The sequence below is a fragment of the Malurus melanocephalus genome, unplaced genomic scaffold, assembly GCF_030028575.1.
Source record: "Malurus melanocephalus ecotype Western Australia unplaced genomic scaffold, MMel_1.1 scaffold_862, whole genome shotgun sequence".
Lineage (NCBI taxonomy): Eukaryota > Metazoa > Chordata > Aves > Passeriformes > Maluridae > Malurus > Malurus melanocephalus.
The window spans coordinates 1-17243 of record NW_026624094.1 but is presented as its reverse complement, the minus strand read 5'-3'; the positions used below and the strand labels follow the sequence as shown (position 1 = coordinate 17243).

At 43.2% G+C, this 17243-nt stretch overlaps 1 protein-coding gene across 3 annotated transcripts; it reads left to right on the top strand.

Annotated features, from left to right (window-relative positions):
• Positions 1-4454: 4454 nt before the first annotated feature.
• LOC130585308 (claspin-like) lies at positions 4455-17237 on the top strand. Of its 3 annotated transcripts, none has more exons than XM_057385743.1 (25): positions 4455-4542; positions 5312-5441; positions 5930-6393; positions 6683-6847; positions 7441-7530; positions 7761-7833; positions 8068-8176; positions 8684-9234; positions 9668-9859; positions 10249-10445; positions 10832-11034; positions 11203-11267; positions 11658-11863; positions 12446-12606; positions 12702-12928; positions 13117-13228; positions 13918-14005; positions 14315-14409; positions 14992-15156; positions 15243-15364; positions 15857-15984; positions 16282-16387; positions 16472-16554; positions 16742-16903; positions 17091-17237. In XM_057385743.1, the coding sequence occupies exons 1-25, from the start codon at positions 4504-4506 to the stop codon at positions 17202-17204; spliced, it is 4047 nt and encodes a 1348-aa protein (XP_057241726.1). In that variant the 5' UTR covers positions 4455-4503; the 3' UTR covers positions 17205-17237. The 3 variants fall into 3 exon arrangements, with proteins under 3 accessions (XP_057241726.1, XP_057241725.1, XP_057241727.1); XM_057385742.1 differs by having other exon boundaries at positions 13114-13228; XM_057385744.1 differs by having other exon boundaries at positions 13114-13229; positions 13925-14005.
• The last annotated feature ends 6 nt before the right edge of the window (positions 17238-17243 follow it).

The window sequence follows — 17243 nt, the reverse complement described above, 5'->3', positions numbered from 1 at the left end:
GCAACAGGTGACGGCTCTGAATCACGGAATCCCAGAATATTTAGGGTTGGAAGGGACCTCTGCAGATCATCCAGTCCAATATCCCTRCCAAGGCAGGRTTACCCGGAGCAGGTGRCAGGAACGCRTCCAGGTGGGGTTAGAATGTCTCCTGAGTAGGGAGATTCCATGCCCTCCCTGGACACCTGTTCCACTGCTCAGCCACCCTCAACATAAAGAAGTTCTTCCTCATGTTGAGGTGAAACGTTGTSTTTTAGTTTATGGCTATTGCTCCTCATCCTRTTGCTGCRCACCACCAAAAAGATCCTTTTCRGTGGTACCCAGCAACAGGATGAGAAGCAAYGGCCATAAACTAAAACATTTCCTCAACACGAGGAAGAGCTTTTCATGAGGGTGCCCGAGCACAGGAACAGGATGCCCAGGGAGATCGTGGATTCTCTCTACTTGAAGACATTCCAAATTCACCTGGATGCATTCTTACCCATTCTGGGTGACCCCGCATCGGTAGGGATGTTGCATTGGATAATCTACAACCCCTCCAACAATTTTGTGATTCGGTGAAAAGAGTGTCACCATCCTCTCGGCACCTGCCTTTGAGATATTGGTATGGGTTGATGGGATCCCCTCTCAGCCTTCCCTTCTACAGCTCCCAGAGAAGGAGCTCTCCTCATCAGAGAGATGCTCCAGACCCCTCATCATCTCTGTGGCCTCTGCTGGACCCCCTCCTTGTCCTTCTTGTCCTGAGGAGCMCAGAMCTGGACACAGCACTCCAGATGTGCTTCACTAGGGCTGAGTGGCAAGATTCCCTCCCTGACCTGCTGATTTTTCCAAGGCTGCATCCCAAGATGCATCTCACACATGTGGCTCCTCTGGAGCTGTCTCAGGTGGGGCCGAGAGCTGCTACTCCTGGGGCACCAGGAAGGAGGGAATTGTCTGTACCTCCAGTGTCCTATCCAAAACTCGACACCTGTTTGCAGGTTTAATRATTAACCCAGAAATCTGGCATGCTCTGTGATTGCTGCCCTGATGCTGCCTGCTCCAGCTTCATCAGTGCTCCACTGCTTCCCAAAACCAGGGAATTCTCCCTGCTCAAGTAATGACCTCCTGAATAACTCCCCATACCAGCTAAACAGCCTCAGTGGGGTTTAAAACACCTGAAAAAACAAGATTAGTACAAGTCAGGTGAGCCACAGCACTGAACCCCTCAGGGTTGTGACCACCAGCCCTTGAGGTGCTCCCTGGACATRGAATGGCTGATGATCCATGAGGGCTGGAGATCCATGAGTTGCTGGCACAATYATGGACATCACCCAGGAGCTGCTGGGAAGCAGCGGTGATGGGAACTAGCTGTGCTGCACTGAGCAGGGCRTTTAGCTCACGGGGTGTACCTTGCCATGGCCATGTCCCCTTGTGCTCACAGACAATAAATTTGTCTTCTCTTAAAGAGAAAACACTTCCAGCCATATGCCATTAAATAAAAGGCCKAGGGACTTTTTGCCTTTTTAAGCAGTTTACACTATTTTAGCRAGTCTTCCCTTGTGCACCCCCTGGGTTCTGTTTAACCAACAGCTCTCTGCTGACKCACCAGAAAGTCAGAAGTCAAAACATTTTATAAATAATAAATGYCGAGCCCATTTAYTTGCCTTTTTTAACCTGTAGGGMTGGTRTTTTCCAAGTGGAAACATCAAATTCTGTTTTAAAATKAAATGAAAACTGAGGTTCTCATTAGGATCTGAGATTCTCTYGGATTCCCTGACAGCAGCTAATGAACATCTGAGGGAGAAACCAGTTTTACCAGACCAGTAACAAACTGCAGTGTCTGGCAACACTTCCATGCTATTATTCAGCATATCTATGCATAAAAAACACTACGTAGGGGTACACAAATAGTACTTAAAAAAAACAAACCACAAAAGTGACAATCTGTCTCAAGAAATCTGAAACATGAAGGCTCAGTCCTGTAAGATGTTGAGTGTGATGACTGAAGTCTATACTTCATGCATTATAAATTTAATTAATTCGATAAACATTACATAAATATTGAGACATCCCAACTGCCACAGCAGTCAGAACCCTATTTCTCTATAGGGTGAGGTTAACCCACCCTTATGTTGAAAACAGCCACATTTCCAAGGGCAAGACTGGATTTGGGAATGAGAGACCAGAGTTATGACAGGATTGGTTCTGAAGATTTGCTTCTAAACACCTCGCCTGCTGCAAGTTGGGGAAGGAGTATGTTTAGTAAAAAAACAGATTCTTAAGCCAGCTTTTATAATGGAAATGTCTTAACATGGTGCTTGATCCAGTGCTAAAAGTCTGTGTTTAATTTAATACTTTCTTAATGGCAAGCATTTTACCTGTTCCATGGCTGCCTGTGTGTGCCAGGTATGACTAACAAGTCGGGATCAGAAATTACCTAACAAAGCCAATCTTTTTGCCACCTTTTTCTTGTCAGCTGATTCTGACTCTCATCCTGACGCAGCAATGAGAGCACAGCCCTGAGGAGGTGTGTTTGTGCAGAGCCTGCATCTGTCCCCTGTTACTAAACACTAATTATTAAATTAATTACTGTAGCTCCTGCAGCAGCTACAGGAAAACAGAACTGTGGCGTTTGTTGTGGGTTTAATGGACATTTGCTTTTCTCACTTCCTCTGTTCTCAGGCTTATTGGCTTCATGGGAACTGCCATGGTAGATCAATCCATCTGCTCCCTGTCCCTGGCAAAACAATAGCTGGTAGCAAACACCCCAAAACCTGTGGCTGGTATGAAACACCCCAAAACACTTTTTTTTCCATGGGTTTGCCTTCAGTGACAGCAGATTCCCACTGGGTGACTTGGAAGAAAATTTGTTACTGTAGCAATATGTTCTATAAAGTAAATGTTATGATAAAAAATGCCAAACATTCCCAATTGTAGATCAGAACAAGGTCCCTGACACTCACCTCAGCTTAGGGTACTCCCTCCATCTACTTGCAAATGAACCACAGAACTGAACGTAGCAAAAAAAGGATGAAGTAGAATATTTTCATACTTGGATTGACTCTGTACTAGAATATCCCTGTACGGGCCATTGACCTTCCACTCAGACTCAATGATTCTGTTCTCACAGAACTTAGAATATTCTGTGAAATCTGTGAARTATGAAGTGATTTGCATCTGTTGAGTAGTTTTTCATTGACTTATGTGTTTTCWGTTTTTCTGACTTCAGAAGCCTTTATTTCCTTCCCTTGAGAAGCATAAAGCAGCAAGGTTAAGTAAAGAAGTCATTAAAAACTACATAATGAGACTTGATGGCATATGGTAAAACTTAAATCCTCTCTGTGTAGAAGGTATATTGAGAAATTCAAGGGAGAAATGGAAAGAAATTAAAGAATTTACCCGTAACGTTCGAGCCTTCAATTCACCTAACATGAGTGGGGCTGGCTCAGAGTACGTCTGTACGGAAGCCAATGGAAAATGCGTATCTTTTATTCTGTAAATAGGACACTGCCGACACTAATAGCTGTGTGTATCTAATATCCATGAGCTTGACTCGTGTGCTCCCACCCGCACGGTCACCTGGAGACACGGAGACACGACATGTAGTATATCCCGAAGGTCAAAAATAAATACAGGCTCTCTTTAACCCATGGAAACATGAAATGTTTCGGCAGCAGAGCGCTGTCCTCACACTGTCGAAAATTGACTGAGCTGTAAATCCCTGAGGCCCTCTAAGCCTCTCCCAGCGTCTCTTGGCCCCTCTCGACCCCCCACATTCCCTCACGGTCCCTTTTCGGACCCTCGCGCCCCCTCTCGTGCCCTCACATCACCTCCCGGCCCTTCACATCCCCTCTCGGCCCCTCACACTCCCTTTCAGCCCCTCACGATTCCTCAAGGCCCCTCACGCTCCCTTTCAGCCCCTCTCGGTCCCTTTCAGCCCCTGTCGGTCCCTTAAGGCCCCTCTCGGTCCCTTTCACCCCCTCTCGGTCCCTCTCGGCCCCTCTCGGTCCCTCAAGGCCCCTCACACTCCCTTTCAGCCCCTCACGATTCCTCAAGGCCCCTCACACTCCCTTTCAGCCCCTCACGATTCCTCAAGGCCCCTCACACTCCCTTTCAGCCCCTCACGATTCCTCAAGGCCCCTCACACTCCCTTTCAGCCCCTCACGATTCCTCAAGGCCCCTCACACTCCCTTTCAGCCCCTCWCGRTYCCTCAAGKCCCCTCACACTCCCTTTCAGCCCCTCWCGGTCCCTCAAGKCCCCTCACGCTCCCGCCTCAGCCCAGGAGCGGGGAGCGCCCCCGCCRCCAGATGGCGCCACAGCGYGCGCGGGCTGCCCGAGAGCGAGGTCCGCGATTGGTCCAGGCGGAGGGGGCGTGGCTAAGCGAAAAGCCCGCCCCAGAACGCGGCGAGGGGCGGGGCTCCCGGGGCTATTCCGGGCAGCCATTGGGCGATGCCGAAGTGGGGCGGGGCYAGGGCAGCGCGCGAAGGCTCGAAGCGGTCCCCGGGCGGCGGGAGCGCGGGCGGGATATGGCGGCGGTAGCAGTAACAACGGAGGGTTCCGCTGAGGTGAGTCTTGCCGCTTTCCTCCGTCCTGCATGGCCAGCCGGCGGCGGAGGCAGTTCGCTGCTGCCTGCGGCCTTGCGGCTCTTCTGGCTGTGGCGCGGTGGAAGGCCGGGAGGGATAGCAAGGGAGATGGCGGTTTCAGCAGCCATTTCGGCACAGTGCCGATACGGGTAGCGGTGCCGGTGGCGGTGCCAGTACACTCCAGCCACCCCTGCCCGCTGCCCTTGATCCTGGGCGATCCCGCGCCGTCACTGGGCTCGCCCCTCCTCGCAGACTACAGCTCCCAGCATGCCCCGCGCTCGCCCTGCCGSCCGCGGGGCACGCTGGGAAGGCCTCGCTCAGCCGGTGTCCGCGGGCGCGGTGCATGCCGGGAGCGCTKCTCGGCCCGTGTTGACGGGTCTGAACAAAAATCAATAAATAATAAAATAACGAATAAAAGCCGTTCAGTCTGAATACAATCACATCAGCCACTGCCCATTCTGTGCTTTTTCTGTGCAAACTCACCTTTAATTACTACCCTGTATGTCAATACCCATTTGCATTGATAAATATGGTAAATATCAATAATAATAAATATTATTAAAYGTAAATACCAATACCATRTTATTAAAYGTAAATAYCAATACCGATAGTTAAAATATGAGGAGACTGCCTGTGTGTTTCATGGTGTTTGAGAGCTTAGTCAAGGTTTTTGGATGAATTTGGATGCCAGGAGTCCGGACTACATAACCAATATTGACCCCAGTAAGAAAAATCATATTTTGCTTTGCAGATTCCGTTGGCAGATTTGAACCCAGACTTGGAGAAACCCCTGGACAGTGACTCTGACAGTGGCCAGGGCAGTTGTGAGACAGCCTCCCCAGGTCCCCTTGCCAAGGGYACAGCATCCTTCGAGGACAGAGGTCTGTAATATTTCTGTTATTTTTTTTTTATTCACTACTACATTTTTTGTTTCATAAATACCTTTTAAAAGGTTGTTGCCGCTTGCCCTGCAGGAATCCAAATTCTTTTTGTTGCTCAGAATGTAGGCAGGTGTCTTTAAACCTCTGAAAAGTGTCTTTTGAGCTATAGAAAGAAAAAGAGTAAATGGGGTATGTTTTAATTACTTACTCCCTTTCTTTTATGTGTTGTTTAGTCTATGTAGTGTGAGTTTTATTGCTATTTCAAGGCAAGTCCCTACCAGTGAAGGATTTTCAGCTTTGCCTTTTCTTTAAAGGTTAAAAAAGGATTAATTAAATGCTGCTCTCTGGGGAGAAGTGGGTTTTGAAAAGTTGAGTTCAAGCTGTTTTGCAGTAGATGGTGACATATGTGAAATTTAACGGATGTAAATTTGGTTGKTTGTTAATTCACTGGTGGCACTTTCCTTTTTTGTTTTCATGTGTTTTGCCAGATTCAGAGGAAGAGATTTTTGTGCGGAAAAAAGCAAAAAACAAGAAGGTRCTTCAGGACAGTGAGAGYGARGAGGAGGAGGAGGAAAGAGGCTCGTCTGTGCATGAAGATGTTTTGACTGGAGACAAGGAAAATGGGGAGGAAAAGGAGAATGTTGCTGCTGAGAAAAACAAGAAATCCCATCGGATCCGCCAGGCTCTGCTGGACAGTGATGACAGTGACACTGGTGACCARTTACAGATTGAAAACCTTGAAACARGCAGGACATCTGGCTTGCCTGAGGGAGAGCTGGAAGAGGAGAGACCCCTCAAATCTGGAAAAAAGTACAGAAGACATAAACATAAACACGATGTTGGTGAGGAGCCAGCAAAAGAAGCGATAGGAAAATCCAGAAGAAGGAAGGGGAAAGAGAAAATAATGGAGTCCATTAAACAGCTGAGAAAAGAAAAGAAGCCTGTGGCAGAGGTGGGTATTTTGGCAGAGACTGYCAGATAATTTCTTGATTAAGTTCAATTTATTATTGCTTGTGGTTATTCTGTTCCACATTCCTGCAGCAGGTGTGGGATCCACAGAGATCCATGGAACACCACACAAATCTAACCAGCAAAGTCTGCAGATTCATTTCAATTAGATGACATTACATTTGCAGTTTGAGGAATCACCAAACATAATGCTTGATGATTTAATGTCGTTTTGAGAATCAAAGGGACCTTCTGAAGGGAATCACACAAATAATTTATTCTTCTGAATGCAGGTGGATGGTGGTGAGAGGTTTCCCTTCAATGACAGTGGATGTCTTCTGGATGACAAGGAKCTCTTTGATAATGGCTTGGAAGAGGAGAATGATAAACCCCCTGAGGATGAAGAGTCCATAGAAGCCATACGAGCAGCTGTGAAAAGCAAAATAAAAAAATACAAGGTAMCAGTTGACTGCCATACAACATTGCTGTAACCCTACTCCTTTCGAAGTGATAAAAAACAGGTTTAGATCAGATATTGGGAAGAAGTTGTTCCCTGTGAGGGTGGGGAGGTCCTGGCACAGTTACCCAGAGATGCTGTGGCTGCCCCTGGATCCCTGGAAGTGTCCAAGGACAGACTGGATGGGGCTTGGAACACCCTGGGACAGTGGAAAGTGTTCCTGCACAGGGCATGGGGTGGGACTGAATGATCTTTAAGGTCTCTTGCAACCCAAATTACTGGATTTAGTGGGAATTTGTAGCTGAACAGGTTCTAAAACTCTTTGACCATGATGGAATTGTAGTGCTGTGGCAGAGAAGAGCCTTCTGGTTTTTGTTTTTAAAGATGGAGGGATGTTGTCCTGGCAAGTTAAGAAGGTAATGCAGGAGAAGGAGCTTTGGAAATTTGCCCTTGTGTGGGGTTTGTGGTGATTTATGGTGATTTACTTGCTGGCTTTGCTGACCAGTGGTGGTTCTGTACACTTATTTTTGATGTGTTTGCCCTTGATAATGCCAGTGTATGGAGAGAAATTGAATTTCTTCTTATGCCCCACAGAACAAAGAACATTTTCCTGAGGGTGAAGGCTACAAACATGTATTTGATGAGGAGAATGAGGAGCCTGTATTAAAGGAGCCAAAAAGGAAGGTGAAGTTTTTTTCTTTTTAAAACTCTATATTATTTTTTGTCATGACTAAAATGATTTTGTGTGCAGTGTCCAATAGTTTTGCTGATTTGGTATTTTAATTTTTTTTTTAATGCATGCTTTGTTTTGACTCCTTTCTGCTTGAAAGGGAAAAATAAGCTATTTAAGAAGTAGAGTGAGAGTCCCATGTTTTGTTTGTTGACTTCAGAAGTTTTTCTTTTCTTCCTTTAAGGAGCGGAAAGCAGCAAGATTAAGTAAAGAAGCCATTAAACAGCTACATAGTGAGACCCAACGACTCATTAGAGGTATAACTTAAGTTTTTTATCTGTAGAGGGGTATAAACTATTCAGAAATTCAGGGGAGAAATGGAAGGAATTTACTGAAAAGGTTACAGCTTTCTTTGATCTACCACGACTTATTCATTTTTATTGAAGGACCTGTTAAAGGTATTTTGTAACTAATGAAAATAAAGATAATTGTTATCAAATACAGGGCTCAGATGATGTTTTAAATTTTCTCTCACCATCTTTCTCTGGCAGAATCATCAGTGTCTCTCCCATATCATGTGCCTGAGGCCAAAACTGTTCACGACTTCTTCAAGCGCAGACCTCGACCAGCATGTCAAGGAAATGCCATGGCCCTGCTAAAGTAAGGACTTCAACCTTCCTCATACAATTTTTTCATAAACTTTAGTATCTCTTAATTTTGTTTTGAGGATAACCAGACTTTCTTAGACTCCTTTAATTCCGTAGAAGTAGGAAATTAGGAGATTGTCATTGCTAACATAAGGCAATGCTGCACCCTGGCACAGTTGTATTGTTGAAGTGATCAGGGCCAGGAGTAACTCAGATGAARKAATTTGCTGATGCAGAGTTACTTTAATGGTATTTAGGCTGGACCCCAGCATTTTTCTTGGATTGTTTCTTCTCTGAGTAATGTGTGGTAAAATACTGAAGCTACAGTAGTCACAAAATCCCTTAGGAATTTCATACTCTGATACTGTAAATACTTTTGCACTTCCTTAAGTTTTCACGATGAAGTTTTCCAGATTTTTGTCCTTCATGTCCTCCTACACATTAATGACAATAATTCTTCTCAACCTCATCTCCCTTTCACACTAGCCATAGGTGATATATTTTTTTCTGCTTTTGTTAGGTCCTCTAAATACCAGCTACCTCTAAATGAAGAATCTGCAGCCACTGGAAACTTGAGCAAGGATTGCAAAGATGGGCCAGTGAAAAGTGATCAATCAGCAGCTGCTGAACCAGAAATGAACCTTGCCAAAGATGTTGATGCTGCTGTGACTGAAGAAGTAGGGAAGAACTTGCCAGAGGACTGTGCTGAGCAGCCCAGGCAGGACCAGGAGGATTCTCATGCTACAGTCACAGGGACTGTAACAACTGATGGTAACACAGAGGAACAGCCACCCTCCCATTGCCTGAGCACTGACTGTGATGAGCATAAAGAGAGTGAAATTCCTCCAGCACCTGGTGATGCCCTCGTGCAAGGAGGGGAAACACAGCCAGACATACAGAGTGAAACAAGCAGTCAACAAGTGGGGCCTGGACTGGTGGCACAGCCTGAAAAAGTGAGGAAATCCAAGCTGGATAAACTTCGTGAACTGGGAATAGATGTGTCCATCAAGCCAAGAATCTGCTCTGACAATGAATCCTTCATTACCCTTGATGAAGCTGAACCAAATAAAGGTATCACTTGTGTGTAGTCTTAAGCAGTGTTGATCTGAGCTTAGCTGGAAAATCTGAGAAATATTTAGGTAATAGAACTGTCAGGTACATTCACTTGTGTGGATTCTTTGAGACATGTTAACAGAAATTTAGAATTGCCTGGTGGCTGGGAGGTTGGACTGGAAGAGAATTGAGATCTTGTGGATAAATGATAGTCAGTGGTATGCTAAGTTTATATCAGCTAATATCAATTAAATACAAACTACAGCAAACATATTCTGTAGTGGTTTATTATTAGTCAAATAGAAAGGTTTTGCAAATATTTTAGTATGAAAGATTTAGCTTTTAAACTACCTTTGGGAGCAATAAAAGCTCAAGACCTACTCTTGCTACAACTTTTAACAATCGGTGTTTTTACATGCTCTGCATTAATTTAATTAATATGTATTTAAAGAGCTAGAAGCCCTGAAAGCACGTTTCTTGAAGCACACTCTCCAGACGTCGAAATCCAAAGCAGAACGGGCCATAAACATGAACATTATCCGTAAAGAAACAACATCTGATGGGAAGGAGGAGCTGAGAGCAGATGTGGTGCCAGCAGTTTTGGCTGCAGAGAGCCTGGAGGAAACTGTCCACACAAAACCAGGTTGGTGGGGGAGAAGGAGAGATGAGGATTTAACTGGAAAACGGTTTGGTCTCTATTTTCCTTACAGGTGATGGGATTTTCGTCTGTGAGATTACTGTTTGTTCCCTCTAATGGATAGCCCTGTTTTAATAATAAAATCTTGGTAGATCACTTAAATAGCAGTAGTGTGTGTAGGACAGCCTTGATCTCTGTGACTGATGCTTGGATTTTTCATACTTCCATRAGAAGTTGTGGCTGYCCCATCCCTGGAAGTGTCCAAGGCYRGGTTGGACGTGKTTTGGAGCAAMCTGTGATAGGGGAAGGTGTCCCTGCCCATAGCAGTGGTGGGATTGGGTAAACTTTAATGTCCCTTCCAAGCAAAACCTTTGCTTGAATCTTTTCCTGTGCAGGTGAAAAGCTCCAAGCCCTGAAAGCCAAGCTCCAGGAGGCCATGAAGCTCCGCAGGAGCGAGGAGCGCCAGAAGCGGCAAGCGCTGTTCAAACTGGACAATGAGGAGATGCTGGAGGAAGAGGAGGAAGAGGAGGAGGAGGAAGAGATGACAGACGAATCCGAGGAGGAGGAAGAAGAAGAAGAAGGTGATCACGAGGTCTGTATGCAACATTTTTCCATAACCTTGTCAGCTTCTCCATTCTGCTTTGTCTCCCCAGGGGAATGTGACTTTTGTGCAGTATTTATTAGGGAAATTGCTAAGAATCCTTCCTAGAGGCTAAAAAATTGCTCTAATTGGCATGTTCAGGGTTTGGGTTGTCTAACTTGGAATTTATTAGTATTTTCTTTATTTCTCTAGCATCATTAAACCCACATATAATACATACAAATGTATTGTACATATAAGTGTATAAAAGATTCTGATGCCCCTTTCCCTTTTTATAAATCCTTGGCTCATTGCTGGCAGGGCCTAACAGGTAACGTGGGATAGGGTTTGCCATGGTAATAATTATCGTATGTTATGTGTTTGGGGATGTTTTTTAGAATTCAGAATTTCTGCTTGATGAAGCAGAGGAAGATAATGAAGATGCAGAAGAGAAACATGTTGAAGATGGTGATAAAGAAACCGACAAAGAATCAATTGATGGAGAAAAGCTGGAGAAACCTGGGCACTGTGATTCTGTTCTAAAAAATCCTTCAACAGAGTCTACATTGATACTTTTTAAGGACAGCTCCTCAAAAATGGGGTAAATAACCCAAGCCTTAAAAATGGTGACTGAGCAATTTTAAATTTGATCAGCACATTTAGGTGTTTTTATTTAAAGTGCCTTTTGTAAGTATTTTTGTGTTACCTTGGTTTTTTTGCAATTCATCCTGAATTTATTAGCAAGTGTTTTTTATTTAATGAATTGCAGATATTCTCTTCCTGATGAGAAACTGGAAATGGAAGAAACTGCAGACAAAGGACCTACCAAGTTAGGTAAAGTAGAATTATTGTCCTAGATATTCTTGTCTTACTTGGTGCATGTATGAGTTTCTGTTTGAGACTGGTATTCAGTATTTCTGTTACTTCATCACTGGTATAGTTAGAGAGTGTGATTATAAAAGTTCAGCGTGATGAAAAAAATGGAAGGGCTTGAAAAAAACTAGAGGATAATAAAGTTCAAAATAATACTGGAAGAAATATGAAATGTCAGAAATCTGTAAGATGAAATTCAGTAAAAAGCATAATATGCATCCTGTGAGAGGAAAGAAATCCAGCATGATGACAAAATGAATTTTTAGCCAGCTGCCAGTGTTGCAAGATATTATATTGAGGTTTTATTGGATCACAGACAAACAAAAAGTTAAACACTATTTTTTTTTCCAGAGGATGATGATTCATTTTCTCTACCAACACTGGCAAAGGAGAACAGCCACAACAGCAGCTTTGAGTTCATTGGCTCCATGATTCCATCCTACCAGCCCTGTAACAAACAGGCCTCACGGGGAGGGAGCTTCTTACCTGCAGCAGGAGGGTTCAGGTCACCCTCCCCAGGTTTCTTCAGAACAAGCTTTATCAGCTCTGCTTCCAAGGTGAGATTCTCAGCCCTGCTCCTGTCCTGTATCAACACACTGGGTAGTGAATAAATGTATTTCATCCTGATGGTCAGAGCTGTCAGAAAAAAAACAGACAAATGCTTTGATACGAGTAAGATTTCAGAAGAGCAAACTGTCTCTGGAGTTTGTGTCCACATTGTAATGGATAAAAATTACGTTGTAAAACTTGTATTCTAAAGTACCCAAGAAAAGATGCTATAATCTGGCATTTGTATAAAAAATATGTGCTTCATAAATATGGTTTTTAAGAATGCCTACATRGRCTACACAACTTCTGATATCAGTGAGTTCYTGTGGTTTATTGGAGCAGCATGGACATAACTTGACTGCTGCATGATTTGGGTTGAAAGGAACCTCCAAAATCACCTCATCCCAACCCCTGCCATGGCAGGGACACCTTCCCCTATCCCAGCTTGCCCCAAACCCCGTCCAGTATGGCCTTGAGCACTTTCAGGGATRGGGCARCCACAGTTTYTCTGGGAAGYCTGTTCCAGTGCCTCCTGCATTTGAATTTAGTCTTGCTAAACATCTGTTATATTTTTATCTTCCTTTAACTAGAGCTCAGGAAAGACCTCTGAGCCTTCTCTTCCCATAGAAGATTCCCAGGACCTATATAATGCCTCTCCTGAGCCCAAAAGTTTGTTTCCAGGGGCTGGGGAGTCAAGGTTTCAATTTTCCCTGGAAGATGACACTCAGAGCCAGCTGCTTGATGCAGATGGGTGAGTGATGGGTGTAAAGGATGGTGTTTTGTGCCTGTTAACAGAAACAGGATGTGCAGAACAGCAAATTTTTTTAACTGCAGCTTTTCTTTCAGGTTCTTGAATGTTGGACACCACAGGAATAAATACCAGTCCTCAAAGCATCAGCTACCACTGGCTAGCATGGATGAGAATGCCATGGATGCCAACATGGATGAGTTACTGGATCTGTGTTCTGGACAGTTCAACAGCCAAGCTGAGCACGTGCCAAACACCAGCAGTGCCAAAAAGCAGAACATGGAGGAGCTGCTCAATCTTTGCTCAGGAAAATTTGTGTCTCAGAGTATGTCTTGAATTCTTTTTCCAGCTTTTCTGGTTACTTGATTTAGAAATTTTTTGCTTCAGGTCTAGGCACTGATGCTATGTATAGAATTTTGTCTTTGTTGGGAACATGCACAATGTTGTTTTTAGGATATTCTCTGTCACTTTAAAAGCAGAAATAAGTTGTCATCTTATTGCTTTCTGTAGCAGGTTCTCCAACATGGGCCTCTTCAGTGTCTTCCAAAGCAGAAAAAGACAGTGACATGGAAGATCCAATGGCAGAGGCTTTGGAGCTCTGTTCAGGCTCCTTTCCCACAGACAGGTTAGCACTGCTTTCCTAAAATATACAAAAGTTTATTTTGGTGGTTGTCTCCTTTCACTCTCAAAGTGTTTTCTTGTTTGGCATCAATTTGCTGTCTATAAAAGTGTGCTTTGTTTTGGAGGTGAAGGGGAAGAATATTGCAAATTGCTCAGCAATTACTCTCTAATTGGCAGCATAAATTGTTTCCCATGGCTACTGTGAAGGGAAATTTTTTGTCTTTCACTGATAGTGAAAGAAACAGTGAGGAACTTCCATTAAACTGAGAAAAGATGATGAAAAGTGGGACTTTCAGAGTCTGTTCTGGGCTGTTGCCAAACTGCAGTAACCAAGTGTAAAGTGGGATATTTGGAGTTTTTTATTGACTAAATTGAAAAGTGTATGGCTGCGTGACAAAAGGATAATAAGGCTTAACAAGTAGGAATGTTAGGGGGATCTGAGAGGAATTTGAGAGTGGGAAAAAAATTGGAAATTGGTACTTATCCCATGGTTTCTGCAAGTGGAGACCTGAGATCTTAAAACATTAACACTGATGGGGATTTGGGCATTTGGAGCTAAATGCTACTGGGAGATTGTAGCTCTGAGCACTCATGGGGAATTGCCTGAGAGCAGCTGATGTGGGTGTTGGATTTTTGCCTTGATTTACTGGAGGTAAAATGAAAATGCCTTTCTCCCATTTATATTTTCCCCAGGGAAGAGGAAGAGGAAGAGGAGGAGGAACAAGAAGAACTTGGTGGTTTTCAGCTTTTAACAGATGATGAGGCCCTTGCAAGTGAAGAGGTGTGAACTGATGGAGCCAGGCAGCTGCTGGATAAAATGGGATAATTCCATTTATCTTCCTAGGTTTTTAATATATCTACCAATGCAAAGTACCACAACTTCCATAACAAGCTACTGAAACATTTTTCAGAGCAAACTTTGGATCACTTAAAAGGTCTTCTTCATGTAATAACACAGTGAAAAATGCAAATCCTCTGAAATAATGCCTGGTGGTTTAGTGTGTTGTTAATTGAAAAACAGACCAATCTGTTGTTACAAAGCAACCCACTCTCAGAAATTCTTTATTTCTGAAAACTTTCTCTTTGACAGGATGAAAAAGGTGAAGATAGTGCTGCTGAAGAAGCAGAAATAAGTGATGAAGAGGAAAAACTGCTGAGACGTAGACCAGGCTCAAAGAAAAAACTGTAATTTTTAAAAATCCTAATTAGCAGAGAGAATAGAATATTGATAGCACTGGAAATTTAGTTTGGAATTATTCCCTCTCCAGCATTAGTAGCTGATGTTTAAATGGTTTGGTTTTTCATATGTCTCTGTTTTTTTATTTTGGTGGTGTCACGTTGCATAAGTTTAATTGTATTGCTTGTGGGTTATAGATGAATCTATAATTTTCATTATAGATGGAAATCAAAAAGCAGTGCAACCTTTTTTTTTTACCAAAAAAAGGGATGCAAGAATATTGTTGTCATTCTTCATGTCTTAAGATTTTAATTGTTCTAGCAAGTAAAACACAGAAATTACAGTTATTGCCAGCATCTTTGGCAAGGAATCTGGTGGATGACAATGATTTGGGGTGGTACATGGTGTCAGGCTGTGTCTGTAAATGTGCAAGAACTCAAGGCTTGGTCCTTCCAAAAATTACTTGAGGAGTTACGATACATCCTTAGGAAATGGGTTAATTTTATATTAAAAGATGAATCTTGCTTTCTGAAGATTTATCTGATGCCTGTTTTGCTTCCAGACTGAACTTTTTCAACTTATTTTCATAGAAAACTGCAGGATTTCATGGAAGATGAGGCAGAGCTGTCGGGGAGTGATGTGGGCAGTGAGGATGAGTACGACAGCGAAGACCTGAACGAATACGAAGAAGAGATTATTGATGAGGAGCTCCCAAATGACGTGGAATTAGGAAACCAAATACAGAAATTCCACATGTCAGTGACACTATCAGTAAATATTTGTGTTTTTTAGGCCTGGCTCTGGGGGATAACTTGGCCTAACCTGTTTTCTGTGCTGCCAGGAAGGCGATGTTGGATGATGACAAACGCCAGCTGCGCCTGTACCAGGAGCGGTACCTGCTGGATGGGGACCTGCACAACGATGGCCCTGGCAGGACCAGGAGGTTCAGATGGAAAAACATAGGTGATCTATGATCCAGAGTTAATAGAGGGAGGGGAAAGATTGGAAACAGAGTGTTTGTGTGTAAGAAATAACACTCAGTAATTAATTTTTTAGATGGAAAAACATAGGTGACCTATGATGCAGAGTTAAAAAATTGGGGGGAAAGATTGGAACCAGGGAAAGATTGGAAACAGAGCTTGTGTGTGTGAGAAATAACACTCAGTAATTAATTTTTTAGATGGAAAAACATAGGTGATCTATGATCCAGTTAATAAAGGAGGGGAAAGATTGGAAACACAGTGTGTGTGTGGGAAATAGCATTCAGTCCTTAATGGTCCTAAATAAAATACTCAGGAACAAACTAGGGGGAGGATGATTCTGGATGTTTTAGTTTGCTTAGGTTTTTTTTTTTTTTGCTTTGTCTGATTGGTTTTTGGGTTTGGGTTTTTTTGTTGTTTTTTACCAGCCTACATTTTCAAAATTGATAGCTAACTGTCTTGTTCTGTTGCCCAGATTTTGCTTCACAGATGGACCTGTTTCAGAGAGATTCAGATAACGATGAGGAGAATGAAGAGTTTGATGATACAGAAGTGAAGTGGAGGAAGGAGAGGTTTGAGCGAGAGCAGTGGCTCCGTGAGCAGGTACTGGTGAGCTGCCAGAAAGGCTTGCTCAGTCTCTGTTCCATTGCTGGTTGTGAAATTGTTTATTTCTCAAGTTAAATTTCAGTATTAGGTCAGATTTCTCAGCTGAACATGATGCTGTTCAGTAATAGAACAAGGATTATAAGACATCCGAGAAATTGCAACAACTTCTTACAGGAGAAAGTAGATAAATTATGGTTTACATAAAGAAAATTGCTCTACTTAAAATACTGAAAGAAGTGTCCATTTTTAACATGAATTCTTTCAATTTTACGAAGTGTCTTCTCTCTGCTACAGAAGGAAAAAAATAAAGAGCAAGAAGAGGAAGAGGAAGAAATTGCTGCAGACAGCGAATTCATGAAACTGGCAAAAAAAGTGACTGTCAAGTCCCTGCAGAAGAAAGGTGAGCTTGATTTTTATTGAAGTGACAAGGAAATAAGAGAGAGAAAGGGTTCAAAAACTGATCTTTTCCCCCATGTCTTTGCAGCCAACCCAGCAGTGGTGGCACAAGAGCCAACTCTGTTACCCAGGAACCCATTTGAAGCCTTCAGACCTGCCAGTGACATCCAGGTGGGTAACAATCCTCAAAAATGGCATTTCCCAGCACAGCAAAGTCAGCTGCCCCTGAATTCTGGGCTGTCCTGGTTTGTGTTGTAGTGACATGTGAGTAGGGAGGAGATTTTTTTACAGAGTAACTTACTAAGAGAGCTGTCTTGTTCCTGTGAGTGGTTTAATGAAGCTTTTCTTTGCCTTTTAGATAAAAAATGGGTCACTCTTGAACAGGCCTAAAGCTGTCCTTCAGAAACTGGCAGCAATGTCAGATCTTAATCCAAATGCCCCTCGAAATTCAAGGAATTTTGTCTTTCATACACTTTCCCCAGAGAAGAGTGAAGAGGCAAAGGAGAAATCAAAACCTCAGGTAAAGATTTGGGTGGCCAGTGGTGGAGATTATTTGAATATACAGGCACTGAACTCTGCCAAGTAGTTGTAGCACTGCTGTCTTAAATATTCCCTATGTGCTCTCACACCAAATAATTCTCTCATTACTCAGAATTTAACATTTTTTTGGTCATGATGTGTATTCTAATATATTTGACTCCCCTCAGGTGAAGAAGAGAGGTCCTTCTGCAGTGACAACATCAGTGGCAAAGAGGCCCAGGGTCGAAAGCTCAGAAGAAACCAGTCAGAGCCGAAGCATTTTCCAGTACTTGGAGAGCTGAATATTTTTGTTTGGGGCCAAAGGTTGTGTCTCCTCTTTG